The sequence below is a fragment of the Pseudopodoces humilis genome, chromosome 18, assembly GCF_049639895.1.
Source record: "Pseudopodoces humilis isolate 2021_Gansu_Grassland_sample_001 chromosome 18, ASM4963989v1, whole genome shotgun sequence".
NCBI classification, from domain to species: Eukaryota; Metazoa; Chordata; class Aves; order Passeriformes; family Paridae; genus Pseudopodoces; species Pseudopodoces humilis.
The window spans coordinates 14,964,325-14,982,889 of record NC_142217.1 but is presented as its reverse complement, the minus strand read 5'-3'; the positions used below and the strand labels follow the sequence as shown (position 1 = coordinate 14,982,889).

At 43.1% G+C, this 18,565-nt stretch overlaps 1 protein-coding gene across 4 annotated transcripts in view; it reads left to right on the top strand.

The window, feature by feature from the left end:
- Positions 1 to 435: 435 nt before the first annotated feature.
- SMURF1 (SMAD specific E3 ubiquitin protein ligase 1) overlaps positions 436 to 18,565 on the top strand; it is a 45,315-nt gene continuing 27,185 nt past the window's right edge. For all 4 annotated transcript variants that reach the window (XM_005523194.3, XM_014252762.2, XM_014252761.2 and 1 more), the window contains exon 1: positions 436 to 620. In XM_005523194.3, coding sequence (XP_005523251.1) covers positions 566 to 620 — 55 coding nt within the window. In that variant the 5' untranslated portion in view covers positions 436 to 565. The remainder of the gene's footprint in view (positions 621 to 18,565) is intronic.

Genomic DNA, 18,565 nt, shown 5'->3' with positions numbered 1-18,565 from the left:
CCCCCTCTATTCCCCCGTTCCCATATCCCGCCCCAATTCCCCCTCTATTCCCCAATTCCCCCTCTATTCCCCCGTTCCCATATCCCGCCCCCATTCCCCCCCTATTCCCCAATTCCCCCTCTATTCCCCCATTCCCATATCCCGCCCCAATTCCCCCTATCCCCACCCCCACCAGGGGGCGCTCCCCCCCGCTCCCTCCCGCGCATGCGCCACGCCCCGACCTTCTCTGCTCCGACCTTCTCTTCATGGCGTCCGAACGCGGCCGCGCCGCTCTGCGCGCTGACGTCACCGCCCTCCGCCGTGCGCGGGGGCGTGGCGGGGGCGTGGCCACCGTTCTCCGCGGCCGGGCCGGGCCGGGCGGGATCGGCGGCGGCGGCGGCTGAGGCGGCGGCTGAGGGCGCTGAGGGCGCTGAGCCTGCGGCGGCCGCCGGAGCGCGGGCCCAGGCATCCCCGGCATCGTGAGGAGCGGGCGGGCCCGCAGGGCAGGGCTGCACGGGGCCGCCGGTTGAGCTCGGCGCCGCCGCCGCCTCCTCCTTCTCCTTCTCATCCTCCTCCTCCAGGCGCGATGTCGAATCCCGGTACCCGCCGGAACGGATCCAGTATCAAGATCCGCCTCACAGGTAACGGGGCGGCGGCGGCACCGTGTGTGTGTGGCCGCACATCCACGGCTGGGCCCGGGGTCCCCTCCCCTCCCCGGCCTGGCAGTGAGGGGAGGGGCGGCCGGGCCCGAGCTCCCAGCGTTGTTTAACTTTTATCCGCCGTTTTTCTGTTCCGCTTCTACCTCTGTGGCCCGACGGAGCCTTTTTGCGCTTTTGTTTATTTATATTTTTCCCGCCCCTCCGGCGTGGGATGCTTGAGCCCCCTTGGGGTGACATAAATTTGAGGAGGGCGGGGGTTTGTCACTGTCTCCCCCTCGTTTTCCAGCAGCTCAGGGCACGCTTCTCCTTCCTGGGTTCTCTCCTGCTCCTTTCCCCATGGAAGATGACACTCACCACCCCCCACAGCACCCTGACCCTAAATAAGGTCTCTTCTTCACTCTTCCCAGTGGGGGGGTCCCTGTTGATAACTCTCCCCTGCATTCTGCCCATTTGTGGGGTCTCTTCTGCACCCTCCCAGTGTATGGGGAGGGTCCCTGTGACACCCTGCCCCCCTCCCAGCCCCTTCCTGGGGTCTCTTCTGCACCTTCTCTGTCTGTGGGCATCCCTGGGACACCTTTTCCTCTTGCCAGCCCTTTCCCAGGGTTTCCCCTGTTCCTTCTCCCATGGGGGTATCCCTGTGCCCCCCATTCCACCCCTGCAGACCACCCTACCCCTTCATGGGGTCTCCTCTCCACCTTTCCCAGAAAGATTCCCAGGGCCACCTCTCCCACAGACTGGCTTTCAGCAAAGCCTTTCATAATTTGCCTTACTTCACTTTAATTAACAATCCCCCCAATCTCCTGTGTGCCGAGGAGGATAACTCAGTTGCTAATGAGAAAATACCCATTTAGTTGCTTTTAGCTGGTTTGGGGTTTTTTTAGCGTGTTTTTTTTTAATTTTCCCTCCTTCCTCTCAACTTGTTCTCACATGCCACATTGTGGCATTCAACTTTGGAAGTTCCTGCCCGGTGCAGGAGGTGACAGCCAGAGCTGTGTCTGTCCTGCCTCCGTGCGAGGCCTCTGGAGGGTTCATGGATGGATAAACCAATTTATGTTGGACCCTGAAAGATCTGGATTAAGTCTTTTGGAAACTGCTCCGGTCGATGCCGAGTCTGCTTCTTTAATGAGAAGAGACACAGTTCCTGTTTGTATTGAGACTGCTGTGTGAATTATTTAAAAATAAGGTCCAATCCAGTCTTTCAAAGGCAACAAGTGGATGCTTGGAGGTCACTTGGGCTGGAGAAGCCACAGTGCTGCTCTGGGTGACCGGAATTGAACCCTGGAGAGGGATCTTCTTTGTGTGGGTGCATAAAACATTGGCAAATAATGAGAAAACGGTGCTGGTGGAACTGCAGTTACAGGTTAACTTGCTCCTGGCACATAACACACTCAGAGGCAGATCATCAAAAAATAAAAAGCCTGGTGTTCTTTTAATCCTTTGATTCTGCACTGCTTGTGCTTCAGAAGACCAAAGTTTGTGAAGATAATGTAAATCTGAAAATCCTTTTCTTGGATGAGAGAAGGCTGGAAATATTTTTAGGTTGTATGAATGATGTTTGATCTGAAATGAGTTTTGTGGTGATGTATACCAAATGTCAGCTCAGTCCTTAATGTGGCTTATTTTTATGCAAGTCAGTCAATAAAAATGTGAGTTAAGTAACTTAGGCCATGGTCATAGCCCTTCTGAGCTGGAGGAGATCACTTAAATAACAGAGAGAAGCTGTTGGGTTTAATTTTAAAGGCTGAATGCTGCAACAAAATGCTTTTTTACTTTGAGCATACACTAGTCTTCTCTCTGAGCTGAGAACATTTCCTGGAACAGACTGAAGTTTCAGCTTATTGAGCGACTTGGTAGATTTATTTTTTATTACTCCCCATTTTTTAACTGTATTGAAGAAATCTCCTGCTTGCTCAAACACATCTTCTGTTTTTACAAGCAGGAAACCTGGGTGATGTGACAAAAATTGCTGTATTTAATCAACAAATAAATTGCTCTGGGAGAGGTTTAGCTCTGGAATCGTTGAGCAATGCTGAGTTCTTGGCTTGGCTGGGACTGGGGTGCTGACTTACCTGTTTCAAATAGCTGCAGCCAGCCTGGCTGTTGTTTTCTCATCTCCCTGGCTATTGGGAGATTTAAGCACATTTAAATCAAGACAGAGGACCTCGTTTGTTATGATTTACTACTTGCATTGTGTTTCCTGTGATTAGGCACCACTGAAGTTTTGCAGTACTGAAAATAGCAGTGTAAATACCACTTAGGATGTTTGTGAGCCTCACTGGGTGAATGGCAAGGGAACAGTGTTTGAATATCCTGTGATTTTTTTAAAGACAGAATTTTTTCCTCATCTGTTGTAAAGGTATTTATGTTAGCAGAGTGTTGGGGTTATTTATGTGAATATATCCAAAAGTTCTCAATCCTCTGATGATTACCAGAAGTGATCTCCCAGCTTATCCAGAATGATGTCAGTCCTCGCCTGATGCAAATTGCAGTGAAGTAAAATGGCAAATAATGTACCCTGTGCAGAAATACTAAAAACATCAACATAACAATGAGTTGCATGACAGGTTAAAATGACTTTGTGGCCTGTGGATCTCAAATATGCTAATCTCCTGTCATATCTCAGCTTCTCCTCTTGTTTCCACTAAAACCTTTACCCCAGCTGGTGATGCAAGAGCCAGAGATACTCTGGCCTTGTCCCTTGGAACAGTTTTAGGCAAAGTAAGAGAAAACTTCCTGTTAAATCTGTGGTCTCTTCCTATCTGTGCTGTCATCAGGGCAGCACAGCAGTGGTGGAATTGCCAACGCAAGGATGGAAAAATAAAGTGATCCTGTGAGTGCATGTTCTTGCCAAGTATGCTCGGGGTCTACTGGGTCAAGGAGGAACACGATCCACAGGGCAGGGAGCTTCACAGAACACGTTCCATTTTATCCTTGTGCTTCTCTGAAACCTTTGTTTGCTGCTGCTCACTGGGGAAGTTCCAAAGGGTTCATCATCTCCAAGGCTTGCACACATCTTGCTCACTCTGATATCACCCACAAGCACTGGTGAAAGCTGCAGTCTCATTGTGCTGGGTATGAGAGACACCCTGGTCTGGGTAGCTTGTGGGCAAAGGTTGAGGATGGAACTGGAAAGGCTGTGAAGAAATGGACTAAACATGGAACTTTAACAAAAAAGCTGCAAGTTTAGTTCTGGTTTCATTGGTTCTGGCTTTTTCAGCGGGGTCTCAGCTGAGGTGTTAAAAGCTGGCTGGCTTCTGGGGCCATTGTGGAACTGGGGAAAGTTCAACTTTATGCATCACTTCCTAGATGGAGCAGGAGGGGGGAGGATCTCACATACACAGTCCGATGGCCGTGTTGAGGACTGATGGCAAAACAGTTTCTTTAACAGAGAAGCTGGAGTTGGTGTAACAGGAGGATCCAAGCACCTCACTTCACAGTGGTTCAGAGTCCACAGTTCCTCCTTGGAAACCTGGCCTGGGAAGGTTTGCTGCTCGTGGTGGCAGATTTGGAAGGCGGGTGTAGGTGAGAATCCTCTCAGGTGTGAGGGCTAAGAAAGTGCAATGTCAGAAGCATTGGGGAGGACTGAGGAAGACAATGATGAAGCAGGTGGTTGCTGTGAGGTGAGAAAGGAGCCAGAGGGGGGTTTGTAGGTGACAAATTTTGATAAGGAAGGTGGTTGTGCTTAGCAGTTGCAAAGAAAGGGGAAGCGGGAAGCAGTGACACAGACGAGTACCCTGCACACACTTCCAGCTCAGTGTAGTCAGCCAGTTCAGGGAAGCCCCAGCCATGAAACCTGGCCAGTTGGTAGCTGGGTGGCTTTGGGACTTTCTGCACTTGTAATTTAAGGAATCCATAAAAGAATACAGTGACTTCAAGTAGAAGATAAAACATTATGTTGTCATTAGAGCAATGTTCACTTAGGATTGTTGCAAAGGCTCAAAGGTGTCCCAAATGTCATGATGTTTTGTTTCTCTTTCATGGCTAATGTATCGATCAATGCAGCAGAGCTAACTGACTGATCAATAGCAACACTAATATTGGTGACCTGGACACTTCCCTGTCCTCTGTTCAGGAACAATGAATATCTGTGTAAGCATCTCTCAATCAGACATGGTAATTACATCATGGACTGGCTGTAGTTTGATGGTTGGGCATCAGGACCATCGGTTCCAGGTGAAGAGCACTGGGGCAGGAAGGCAGGAAGATCTGGCTGCCCATCCCAGCCTCCCTGGCAGCTGGTATTTGATATTGAGCCAGGTTTGTGCCATGGGGGACATGGTTGGGGGAAGCAGCAGTTAGGTAGCTCCAAATTTATTTAGTGTGGTAATCTGGGAGTGTGTTGAAACCCATGTCTCATTATTTTCTTCTCGTAAGGATTTTCTCTTCCCCACGTCTGCTGGGAGCAGGGCCCCGGCTGTGATTGGAGCGCGGGGCTGGAGCTCGGTGCGGAGCTTGGCCGCAGATTTCCTGTGTGATGCTGAGCGAGGCACTTAATCTCCCTCTGCCTCCCTTCCCCATTTGCCTTGGGAAGCAGCAGTGTTTTCATGAAGGTAAATTCGTGGCTGTTCAGAGCCCTGTGGATGGCAATGGCAAAGAGGCTCAGGGCATGTAACTCTGGGAACATTAAAGAAAATAAAATCTTGCTTTCACGGGAGGAAGTGGAGAGCACAGCCTTTGCAGTTGGCCAGCTGACATTTTTGGGCTGCCAGAGCGGGAATCCAAAGAGCAGCCTTTTCCTCTGTGCAGGCTATGAGGAGCAAGTCTCCTTTTTTGCTTCTCCCAGTAAGTCAAAGCTGTGCCAGCACCATTGTCCTGGTGGAAGTAAATTAAATCACCAAAAGGAGTTTGTTTGAATATTCCCCTCAGGCGGGGAAAGTAAAAACAATAACTACTTTATTCCTGACTTGAAACTTTCTTTTGTCAAATTGAATGTCTTCATATAAAGAAATGTGATTTGGGATGTGGTTGTGCAGTTCATGATTTCTTTTTTGTTGCATACTGCCCACCAGTCTAAGAAGAGTTTTCTTATCCATTTCTTGAAACAGCTTTATCACATTTCTAAGATTTTGTAGCATCATCCTTTCTGTTTGTATTTCAAAATTAATCATCACCAGGGAAATACAAGCAGTGTTGAATTTCTCAGTGAGGGGGTTGCTCTTATACCACGATTTTCTCTGTGCTGGGTAGAGGAACTTTACTGACAGCAGTTCTAAGGCTGCTAAAATTGCCACTGTAAATAAAGATCTGCCAGCCCCCTCAGTTGTTCCTGAGCTGGCTGGAGGTTTGGTTGAGGGGTCACAGAATAGAGAAGTACATCATGGAAATACCATCCATGTGTGTGGGTTTTGGAGGTTTACCTGGATTGCTGCCCACCTTGAAGCCAGTCCAGTTGCCATGCTTAGAGCTGGATTAATCTGTTTGGATTACTTGCTGCTATTTATGGTTCTTGAGTCAACTACTCACTGCCATGTTGGTTTGGGCTGTCTTGGTGGAGGCAGCAGGATAGAGCAGAATGGTTTGGATAAGATGTGGATAAATCAGTTGGTTGGGTGTGAAGTTTAGGTATGTACCCAGCACAGCAATTCATGTAAGACTTGAGTGAGGAGCAAAATCAAAAAGGCTGAAAGAGATGTTCCATCTGCCATCTTTTCCTCTAAGTTCAGAATGGAATCTTTTTTGTTGTTGTTATGTTTCTTTATTATTATTCCTCTGGAAATAGTCAAAATAGTCAAATAGCATTACTATGAGAAGGACTAAAGCCTGGAATATTACTGAAAGCTTTGATATTTTTCATGTTTTTCATGGAAGCAGATGCTGATTTATTCTTCCAGAGCAAAATAAACTGTTACTGCAAATGGTTTGTCCTTTCCTGTACTGACAGCTGTCAGAGCAGAGAGGAGTTAATGTGATCTTGAGTCTCAAGGTTGATAACCATTGTGTTGTGGATCTGCTCAGCTTTTAGGGAGTGTCTTCACTGAGATTTTACTGTGGTCCTTGATGCTTTACCATCCCAAGGTACTTTTGTGAGGACAACACTACAGTTGAGCCACTTCAGCTTTTTTTTCACCTGGATATCATCTGACATTCTCTACCACGTCTGTTGGCAAGCTTGCAGTTAAGCCTGCGGGTAGCTGACATGGAGCACTTGTGCTATGGCTGGTGGTGAGGAGGCTGCTGCTCTGACATTGTGATGTTTCAGGTGCTTACAAATGAGTTCCTGCAATACTGCTGCAGTAACTCAAGATGTTATCTCTTTCCTGGTCTGCTGACCCTCATTGCCAAAAATTTGTCACCTGCCGTGAGAAAGCTGGTGGAAGAAAACCTGTGCTCGCACTTCAGCTGCTTCTGTGCAAACTCAGCTTCCCTGTGTAAGTCTAGCTCTAGGATTTAGACTAAAGGGCTGAACATTGAGAAGCTCAGGTGTGTGTGTGTCATTTCTTGGGAGTTTTTGGGAGAGAAAATCAGAAGAGACATTAGTGATTTCTTAAGCCATGCAGCAAGTGTGTATATATCAATTTATTTATATAAGTATTAATGTAATAAAAGAAGAAAGCTGCATGTGTGTTTGCTAAGTGAGGCAGTAGGTCAATTAGCATTAAGATGCTGCATGTTTTTAAACTTTGTTCCACACGTGTTTAAGGGGAAATTCAGTAATTTATGAGAGGGGATCCTTGGGGATATTTTACAGTTTTCCATGTCTGGGAAAGTCATAAAATATAATTGGAGAACATAGCAGAAATGATGAAACTTTGTCATACTCTCTTATGAACTGGCAACTACATGGTGAATTTGGGGTGTAGGATGATAAATCTGATGATGCTCTAGTTGAATTGGCAGAGTAAGCATCCATGCTGTTTCAGAAAGAATCTCTCCACAGGGCTGTAATAGCTTGATGCCTTCCTCTTCAGTAAGTCATTTTTGTCAAGTTAAAGGCCAAAATTCAAACTGGCTTGTTGTCAAGGACACTAAGCACAGCAGGCAAAAATCCCCAAGGCTACCCAATTCCCAGCATAGATAGATAAAGCTGGCAGAGCCTGCTTTACTCGTCTTCCCCTCCCCCAGAAAAATCCTCTTCCCTGGGTTTTTTTTGGAGGATATGGGCACTATTCTGCATACTAATACAATTTAACAGAAAGTATTTGAATGGAAGGTTTGTTCATCTGTTTGTGGGTAAAACAATCCATTATTGTTTGGGAGTAATGGAAAAATAGTGCACAATCCCTTCAGTGATCTTGCCGTGCTGCAGGCAGCAGTTCCAGCTGTGCTCACCTCGCCACAGCTGGAGGGAGTTGTCCTTAGCTCAGCAGCAGCTCTGGTGAGCAGCGGCCCTGTGCCTTGGCCGTTGTGTGATGGAGCAGTTCAAATGGGTTAAGCTCATAATCCTAAACCGTAAGAAACGATGGAAAATCCCATGGAATTGGACTTTGTACCAGCTTTCCATTTTACACTTGGGGTCCTGATTCCTGAGGCTGTACAGCAGTTTAGGAACGAAGGGCAGTGTTAAACCACGCTATCGACTTCAAGGATTATTGACCACTACACTGCCTGTTGTACTCCAGGACTGCTGAGTGTCCCTGAATGTCCTCACTAATGTTCAGTTTTACCCGTGGTTGGTTTTTTTGAATGGTGGATATTTCTTTCCCAGCTCGTTATCAAGAAGGTCTGCTGAAGAAAATAAAATTTGCTTCTTTTTCTTTCATAGGTAACCTGCTATTATCCTTCTCTTGCAGGAGTTTTTGCTTTCATAGGTAACCAGTAGCAGGAAAAGAAATATTTTTGATAGGCTTCAATCTTTTTTCCTCAAGTTGATGAGATCTTTGTAGATACATTTCATTATTTGGAGCAAAATGGCATTTTTGGATAAGTGGATTAGAAAAATGGCATTTTTGTTGACCTTTTAATATGTTTACAGTTTTGTCTTCTTTAAATAGCTGCCAATTTCTGCTAATAATTAGACTAAAATAAAATGGTTATATATTTATCAATTTAAAGTTTCCGTATCTTGTTTACATCACAAAATAGCAAATTAAATTTGTATGTGTTAAATTCTAGGCTTCTGATTTATCTCCCTGATGTTTCGAGGACAATATTGTATTTTTCTCCTCAAAATAAAGGTTAAAACACTGAAGATAGTTGCCATTCTTACTTATACTGGAAAATAATTTATTTATTTTGGCAACTCTTCACATCAGTCCAGCCTTTCTTTTTTCATGGCCCTGACCTTTCTTCTTCACATGCCAGATTTGGTCTGTGTTGCACCCCCAAAGCCAAATGGACATTGCAGCAGAAAATTCAATCCCTGTGGTCAGTGTTTTCACATTCTTTAGTAAATGAGGTGTATGACCTGAAAAGTTTATTGGAAAGGAAATGTCTTTAGAAATACATGTGCTCTGTTTTCCTGAAGAGCAAAAGGAAAAAAAAAACCAAAACTCCAGACTGAAAATTAACTATATATGGATTGTACTGTTGCTTTAACACTTTTTTTTTTGTCTACAAAAGTATAGAATTTAGAAAATGAAGAATTTCAGTTTGATTCAGACTTGCAGTGATTGATGCATTTCCCAGGGAATCCTTGTTCTTTGTCCTTGCAGCTGATGTGTTTTGGTTCCTTTCCCATGTGCAGACATTTTTATAAGCATATGGGAACTTCACTTTAACTCAGAATTAAAATATCATATTTTACAAGTGTAAGTCTAATTAGCAGATACCTCATTGTTGCTCCTTTAATGTTAAAGGAAGAGAATCCATTACATTTGGTAAACTTTGGGTTTGCTGTTGAGTGGGTGAGCATAAGCTAAAGGTCTGATGTCAGCCTTTGAAAGAGAAATTGGGTGAATTTTCTGGGTTCTTGAAGTGATACTTACTTCAGTGCTTTATATTCCAAGGAATTCCGAGCAGTGTCTCTCATATCTCTTTCTTAAAAACATCTGCAGACAGGCAATGGCTACATTAAGTACTGCAGTGGGTATGTTCATATCTCATGTGTCTGTAAATACCCTACTGAGCAGATCAGAGAGAGCAGAAATGGCTTAGTGAAAAAAAAGAATAATGCCTGAAATGTTGTGGCTTTTGGAATTGGCAGGGAATTGCTGTGTATCTAATTTATCATCTCCCAGCTATCCCTTACGTAAAATGTTTTTATGCTGCGATCGGCTGATGCATTTAACCCAGCCCAGAAATTGTTTTTGAGTCAAAGTACTTCTGCCGAGGTCCCCCCTGCACGGATGAGTGGTGAAATAAGGTGAGATGAGGTTAAAAGGTAGAAGTGAAGTTAGGGAAGCCAGAAGATGCCAGAAAATGGTTCAGCTGTGAAACTCAGCATGGTCCATCAGCCTCTGAATGTTCTGGAGGTGGAGAAGGGCTTCAGTGCTGAACTCAGGCTTTAATGACTTTATACAACTTGGTAATTGTGTGATATAACCAAGTTCCATGATGTAACCACTCTCTGCATCTTTTCCCAGAGATCCCTTCATTCATTCAATAATCCGACATTAAATTCGCCTCTGGAAAAGCCCAGGGTGTAAGAATAAGTGTCTGGCTCTTTTTAAGAGTGACTTTTGCATATTGGGCAATAATTAACTAAAAATAGTATGCTGTGTGTACAGCTCATGTGCCATAATGAGAACACCTACATCTTTTATTCCTTCTTTCCAAGAATTTTAGGGAGTTTAATGTTAATAGACTTCTTTCAAGACGTATTAATTACTGTGTCTGTGCTCATTTATCGAGCTCTATGTGAGACAGCCGGGCAGCCCAACACTGGCGTGCAACCCCTGGATCTGCTGAGGGTAATGGAATCAGCTCCAATAGTTGTGCTGTCACCAGCCCTAGAAGGAGATTTTGGCAAACAGAAGAAACATGTAAATAGGTGCTTTTCTGTTGTTGTGTTCTTTAGTTTAAAATTAAATACCTCCTTGGAGTTCCAGGTCTGTCTGGTAACAGGATAAATAACTCTTCAGTATAACCCAGCAGCTTGGCTTGGACTTTGAGGCGCAGTCATTTGTTTTATAATTTTTTTTTTATTTGTGCAATCACAGAAGTAATTTGACTTGTTACAAATAATATTCTGATAAACTTCAATAGAAATTAGCAAACCAGCCATCAAATGAGATTTATAGAAAGTTGCTTGGGAAAATGTGTTGTAAGTAGTCTGCAATTCAAGGCATTTCCTTTCCAGGATGCTTATCAAGTCTGCATGTGCTACTTCCAAATTGAACCAGAACGTAGATGAGAGCTATTTTTGATAGAATGGGGGGGGGAGAGAAAATAAAGCCCAGTTGGAAAGTAGTAACAGGTTTTTTTCTCATTGCCTTAGGATGTAAATCCTGTAAGTGTGCAGAGAGAAAACAGACTTTGAAACAGCCGAAGAAAACAGATTTATCTGTGATGTTTGAGATGATGCTGGTAGTGTAAACGTGATTGAAATAGTCATTGTAGGAGTGGTGAGTAAATATACCAGAAGCTTTTGGATAAATTGACTTCTCTTTGCTGCTCAATATGCCAAGTAAAGGCAAGATGTCCTGCTTGTTTCTGGGATGTTCCTTCCTCAGGGAGGCTGTATCAGGAGGAGCAGCTGCTGGTTTTAAGGATTGTCCTGCTCCCAGATGCCAATGTAGAGCTCTTCTTTAATGTCCTGGATGTGGTTGCTGGCCTCTTCTGAGCTCTTGGAATTAAGATGTTGCAAGACCGGCGGGGAAATGATCCAGCAAATATTTTTGTGAGGATTTCTTGTAGATTAATCAGTTTTTTAGCCTCTTGGTGTTTCACAAATCAGCAGTGAAACCTGGAATGTGGAAGCTGTCTACACTTTTCAGGATGAAGTGCTGCCTTATTTGACCATCAGGCTGATGGACAAACTTACAGGATAAGCTTAATCTTTTTTTCCAGACTGAAGAATTACCAGGCTGAAGAGGGATCTCACCTGTCTTTCTCCTCTTATTAATTTTTGGCTTTTCATCTGACTTCAGTCAAATTTGATAAAGGCAGAGACATTAAGCATACCAGGGCTCAAGACTCATGGAGATGAGGAGCTTGGGAGAGCAAATCACCCTCCCATGGTCTGGCAGAGTGGTCCAGATCCCACCCCTGTGCACAGGATATGTGGAAGGAACAACCTGGGAAAGTGAGAGAGGAGCTCTGAGGTAGGAAGGGGAGGGACAAACCTGAATTAAGTCCCACACACCTATAGGTAAACCAAGATTAATGAACTGCAGTGAGAGTGTTTGGGGGTTTTGTTGGCTCTTTTTCCCCCCAGAATTTAACATTCTCTGTGGCAAACATCCAGATGACTTTATCAGGCACCTGTAATAACACTCGCTATATGTTTGTTTGGATTTAGGGGTTTTGTTTTGCCTTTTCACCCAGCTGAAATTGTGCCTTAATTCCTGACAAAGCTTCAGCTGCACCCTACAAGCACGTCGCTTCCAGCACCAGCCACTGCATCAACCTCCTACTGGCATTTTTTAATTAAAAGAACAGCACTATCACTTCAAATTAGTGCCACATAGCTTATTGGAGTAAGGAGTGAAATGGTGTTTAAAGGTTTTTCTCTTGTGGAAATTTTTTATTAAAATTTGCTCTCTTTTGGGTTTATCTGTAGTTTGTCCTTCAGTGCTTGGACAATATCTGATTCTGAGGTGTGCAACTCCTCTCAGTGATACGAATGCAAATAAAAGCCTGGCTTTTAATATCTCGGCTATTTGATAAACAAGAAGCACCTTCTTCATAAAAACAAAGCAACCAACATTATATTGTTTTATGATACCCACAAAGCAAGTGTCAGCCTGTTTTTCAAGTGCATTCCCTGCATGGAGAAGGTAGTGAAGAAACAGATATTTCTGGGAGCTTCTGTGCCATGAACTGTGAAGAGCTGTTTTTGTAATCCTGTTCAGTGAAATTGTTAGGCCTCCGTTATACTAAATTACTGTGAGAGCAAGGAATATATCCAGGGGGAGGTAGCCCTAGTGAGAATTTTCCTCATACAGCATTTCATTTTGTCTGGAATATTAGCACTGTTAACCATCCATGCGAAATGTAACGTATTCAATCTATTTAATCAATTTAAAGTGGAAAGCAAACGTCTTAGGCTTTGAGTGAACCAGCTGTGTCATATGCTGGGTTTTTTAGATATTAAGTTCTGGGTTTTGGATGTGCTAATATAGTAGCCTGATAAAAAAACTTTCTGTTTAAGAGAACTTTCTTCATTTTTTTTTTTTTTTGCAGGATCCTGCGACCGAGTGGTGTCACTTGCATAAAATCCTGTGTCTGAATATGCATTAAGGTTGTATAGGAAGAGGCATTGTATATTTTTTCCTTGAAGCTCCAGTTTATTTATGTAATACCTTTGATCAAGGTATCTCAGAGCAGTAGTGGGATTGTAATTTATTGATGTAATGGAGACTGACATTTTGTACAAGGAAAATGGCAAACAGGTGCTGTTGTCAGGCAAAGTGATGAATGTATAATGTTGAAAAAATTGTGACCAAAGATCCTGGTCGGAATAATGCACAAAAACATTTTCACCCAGGTCCCAGTCTTTGTGACTGCAGATTCACTTGGGATTTGAAAGGGAGATTCCTCTAGCAAGTAGCTTGCAGGTTGTTCATAAAAATTGCTCATGGGAGGAAGGTCCACATATATTGTTGCTAAGCCACTGTTGAGAAACTGATTTTGCAATGAAAATGTTTATTTGTTTAGAAAGAAAAATCTGTGCTAGAATACTACGCATGCTCTACTTATGTGTTTTCATTCTAAACTCTATTTTTATTTTGCTCTCTGCAGCCAGTCTGTAACTAAAACATTCCTAGCATCCTTTGGCTGGAAATTCAGTCAAGGACTTTTTTGTCCTGCTTTCAAGAAGATGATTCCAGTCTTTCTTGAAGCTTCTCCAAAGGAAATTTCCTTCTCTAGTGGATAAGGTGACAACAAGGGAAGTCACTGCTTATGGTCCAAAGGCTTAGTGACATCCTCTTGTTGTTGTCATGTCCTGCCATGCTTAATCTGACAACAAATGGAAATATTTTAGCATAGCTACAATGGCACACAATAAGAGTTGGAGCCACTCAGTGATGTTAATTCTGCTTGAGTTCACACAGCTCACACAGCTCACAGTTAACGAGCTGGCTGTTAGCAGAGTAATGCAGATAAATGTTTTGTGGGCACAGAGGAGAGGGGCTGTGTCCATGTCCGTGGGCGACAGACCTCCCTCCCCACCTCCCCATCAATCGAAGGGTATTTGCCATCACAGATTGGATTTTCTTGCTCAACCAGGGATTGGCTCTGACCAGTATGTTTGTTTTGTTGTTCATCCCTGGTGACTGTCAGTAGCACTTGGCTGAATAAACAGAGACTATTGATCAAATTTGAAGTCATTAGCTTGGCAGTTTAAATAGATGCTGGCCTATATGATTAGAACAAGGGAGTAACACATAGGCTGATACAGCTTTATTTGGAATAAAAGCCTTCTTTTCATGGAGTCCTGTTTGGTGCCATTCAGATCCCAGTTTTGTGCCTCCCTTAGGTCACACAAGAATGAGATGTTTTGCTTAAAATACCTAAAGTGAAGAGGGTGGCTTTGCTTGTGTAAGAGAGCAATAACATGGATATAACAGGGATCTGCTGGACTTCGGTACTAATTGGAGATCAGCTTTGGAAGAAGGGGGTGCTACCATGAGGTTATTGGTTAACCACATCCAGCAAGGGCATGCCCTGGGAGGAATCCTGCTCCAGGCCCACAGCTCTGAAGCAGCAGCAGTGTTTGATTGTCCATCTTGTTGCTGCTCAGCTGAGACACACGGCTGTGAGATCTGGGTGTTTACACCCAAACACCACGGGTGATTAATTACTTCTGAAGGAAGTAGTTTGCTTTTAGTGGCTGCTGTCATGGCATGTGCCTGACAGCCTTCTCCATCATTTGAACATTTTGGATGGAGCATTTTGCTGAGGGAGTTCTGGAGTGCTCCAAGATCCTGTTCCAAAGGATGGGCAGTGCTGTGTGAATGCCCCAGCATGGAACAGCACTAATCACCTTCCTGCCAGCCTGCTGCTCCTGAGTCACAGAGCTGCGTGTCCCTCGAGAGCGTGCACATTCAGCACCGGGATGCACACGTATTGACCCACATTTCCTCGGGCACAGCAGCAGTCACGTGCAGCTCATTGCCAGGAAATCAGATGAGAACTGATGTAACTCAGTTCATCCAGCGTTTGCATGGCCTAGGCCAAAGTGCTTTTAGGGATTTACCACTTGTGTGACTAATAGGTGATTAGGTGGATTTTAGGGAGTGTGTCTTTGTGCTTCTGGTAGACAAGACTTATCCTGTAGAATTGGCAGCACCAAAAAAAGTCTCTTATACATCATTCTCTCATTGTTTTTTAATGGGACTGGTTATTAAATCACATTTTCTTCCTCTATGTAAAAGCTTTCATACTAATTCCTTGGAAAGTTTGTTATTTAGGGATGTTTTCCCTGCTACAGCTGGACAGATGTCCTGTAGAAGAAAACAATGATGCAGTCCTGGGGTTAATAAAAGAACAAAAGTAGGTGAATGAATGATAAAAATCTGGCTTCACAAAGCTATTAATACGTCTGTAATTGTGGTCTTTTTTTGGAACAAGCCTCGTTTCTGTCCCGTTCTTCGCCTCTGCCACAGCTTCCTTATTCCTGCAGTCCCCCTCCTTCCCCAGTGCCACCACTGTCACCTCCCCACGTCCCTCCCTGGGTTCAGCAGGGCTGGCACAAGGCCCAGGCTAATAAGCCCAGACGAGCTGATTCCCTGGCAGGTGTCCAGGTGGCTGCTCACCTTTTAGCATCACTGCCCTCCACAAACACGGGTGTTTGGGACTGCCTTGGGTTTCTCATTTGTAAACGAGGAGAGTTGGAGCTGAGTTCTCTGAACAAATGAAAAAATAGACATAAAGACAATGGAGAGCGATTTGTAGCCTCTTGGGTGGATGTTGGAAGGGATTATGAAGGGCTGAATAATCACAAAACAAGCTACTGGAGATTGAAAAAAATTCCAAGAGTTAAAAACAATATTGTAAAACAGCTAATATACCTGATTCAAAATGAGAAAGGATGCCAAGAATTTAATTTGGGCAAACACAATTTTTCTTCTTTCTTCCTGTTTTTAAACTTTGCACCTTTATTTTAACTTTTGTGTAGGAAATTAAAGTAATTGTTCCATTTTGTAGCTCAGCACTTGATCAGCCTAAATTATTTTTTTAAATTTTACCTGGATGGTCAAGGTGTCATTTTTCCCATATTTTTGCACAAGCTTCTTGAATCGTCTGGAATCTGATGGATATAATTTGAATATGAAATGGTAATGAAGACAAAAATAGATGTGTGCAAGAGCTGGTAACAAGGAAACCATCAAGAAGAGAAGTCAGTGGAATGTTTAATTCCATCTAGTGTGGGCAGTTTTTCCTCTAAGACATTAAAAGCGTTTATACCTCAGTACTGAGATCCAAGTTAGGATCAAGACTTCATTTATTATGGGCCATTAGGTTCTGCCACTTCTTTCCAGCACCAACTCCATCTTGATGATCCATATGTTTGTTATCCTCAGGTTGATAATGACAGCCCAGGGAGCTCTGGGAAGAAAGAAATACTTGGGAATGAATTCCAGCTGGTTCAGTTTTTGGCTGGCCACTCTCTTAAGTAGCCTAGAACAGAATGAACTCATGGCTCTGGGCTTTTGTGCTCCCTTAACTCTTCACTGAACACGGACTTTCACTGCCCTGATTTTTAAGTCAGTGCTCGCTCTGGGTCAGTTCAGGAAGAGCTGCTCCATCTCATGTGTTTGTGACCGTCCTGACTGCAAAGCAAACAGCAGGTCTGAGAATAAGGAAGGCAAAAGCTGTAAGAGCATGAAAAGGTTTCTTTGGCAGCAAGGCTCATGGCTTTGAAAAGCTTTACATTACAAGACTTGAGGCTTTTTATATTTCTATCCAAACATGCCAAAAAGCACTCAGCATACCTCAGTTAAAAATCCAAGCATGGAAAAGAGCGAGATGGTGTGGAAATCAGGGAAAGTTTCTGAGGTATTTGTTAACCTGAGGTATGTGGTGGTAAAGCAGTGATATGGTGATGCCTTACCTGAAAGAAAAAATGCTTTTCATTTACTTGCAAAAAAATTTGGGGTATTGACTGTGCCTCTTGAAAAGTCATCCAGTACCTGCTGGAATTTGTCCTGGTAGCAGTTACTGAAGTTAGTAATGCCAGAGGAGGGGCATGGTAAGTGTTATTCTTTGCGATAGATTTTGAGCAATGACTTGTTACAAGATTTCCAGTTATTAAAGAAATGCAAAAGAGTCTGGGTTATACTGAGATAAGTTAGTCCCTATTCTGAGGTTTCATCTTTCTTTGTACATGGTAGCGTGTAGGCCAGATTTTCCTGTGGAATTTCTGTACTGAAAATTCTTCATTCAGTGTTTCAGTATGAATGAAGAAATGTGAATTCTTGAACGTTGTGACCACAGTGGTCATCAGTGTTTTTATACTTTTATTTATGAGCTTCTAAAAATTACTCTGGCAAAATTTGTTGGTTTGTATTTTCAATGTTTTTAGAACGGGGATTTTTTTCCCTTTCATTTTGCTGGAAGTTAATCTCAACATCAGCATCTTCCTGGGTCATTGAAGTGATTCTTTTGCCAGCTTCCTGCTCTTGGTTCACAGGGAAGCTTCAAGTTTAACACTGAGTTGAGCAGTCCAGAGCCAAAGCTGTATATTGAGCACTAAGGCAATGTTCCATGTGGATTGTTTAACTACAGCTCCTTTACTGATACATTTAAGCCTAGTGGGATGAGCTAATAGTTTACATAGTTTACAACTTACACATAAGGCCATTCATTTTTCTGAATAACAATGTTCTTGCTTTTGAGCAATCTACTTAGCACTTGATGAAAACCAGACATTAATTTTGTACTGTTTATTAAAATACCCCAATTGGAAACTTTTGTTCCTGTTAAGTTGATTTTATACCTTATTTAATTGCAGTAAGATATCAAAGAAGTCAAATACTGGTTTTGTCTGGAAAAACAAATCTCAGTTTTAAATTGAGATTGAGAATGTGTTAAATTACATTTTTTCCTCTTTTACAATAGTACTTAACATTCAAATTACTTTGTTGAAATACTGTCACTACCTGTATGTGAAGGAATGTAAATACCAGCCACTCTTTGGAGATACAAAACATATGTTTTATGTTTTAAACTGAGAAATCTGCTTTGTTTTATCTTGGAAGTTGTAGACCTTTTGCTGTTTGACAAAAATTCAGTGTTTCTATTGAACTATTGCTTGGCTGTATCTACTCAAATTTTGCCAAGATTTTTCTGTACCAAGGTTTCTTCTTTCACAGGTTTCACGTGTTCTGCAGCAGCAGGTCAGACTCCCTTCTGCTTTCTGCATAACAAGCAGCTCTTCTGAGGCAATATTTATATATTGAGCTGGAGATAGTACTGGCTTAGAAACTACAAAACTGTGTGTTGTGTTCCTGATATTTCAAAAGCATTTTGCTCCATGGACAGGACCCCAAGGCTGGGTCTGGTTTAACTGGTGTGAATCTCCTAATTGTAGTGCTCAGTTAAGCACCCTCAAATGTGTTGCTTCTGGTTTTGGTCTCTTGTTCTGCACTTTCTCCTCCTTTATAAAGCAGCAGAGAGCAGTTGTGCAGGTTTTCCTTACGGAATTAGGAAATGAATGGCTTGTAAAAGCTCGAAGTCCATTAATTGGATGGTGTTCTGTGGGAGAAAAAAAGCTGCTGTTAATATAGAAGCATACTGGTAACTTGAATCTCACAAACTGCTTATAAAATGTGCAGTTGTAGTAGTGGTCTGGGTAGCCCCAGAGAGAATATCTGGGAAGAGGAAGAATCTAAATTTCTGTGTTTTATAATGAACATAATATTTATTGGGAAAGCCTTTTATGT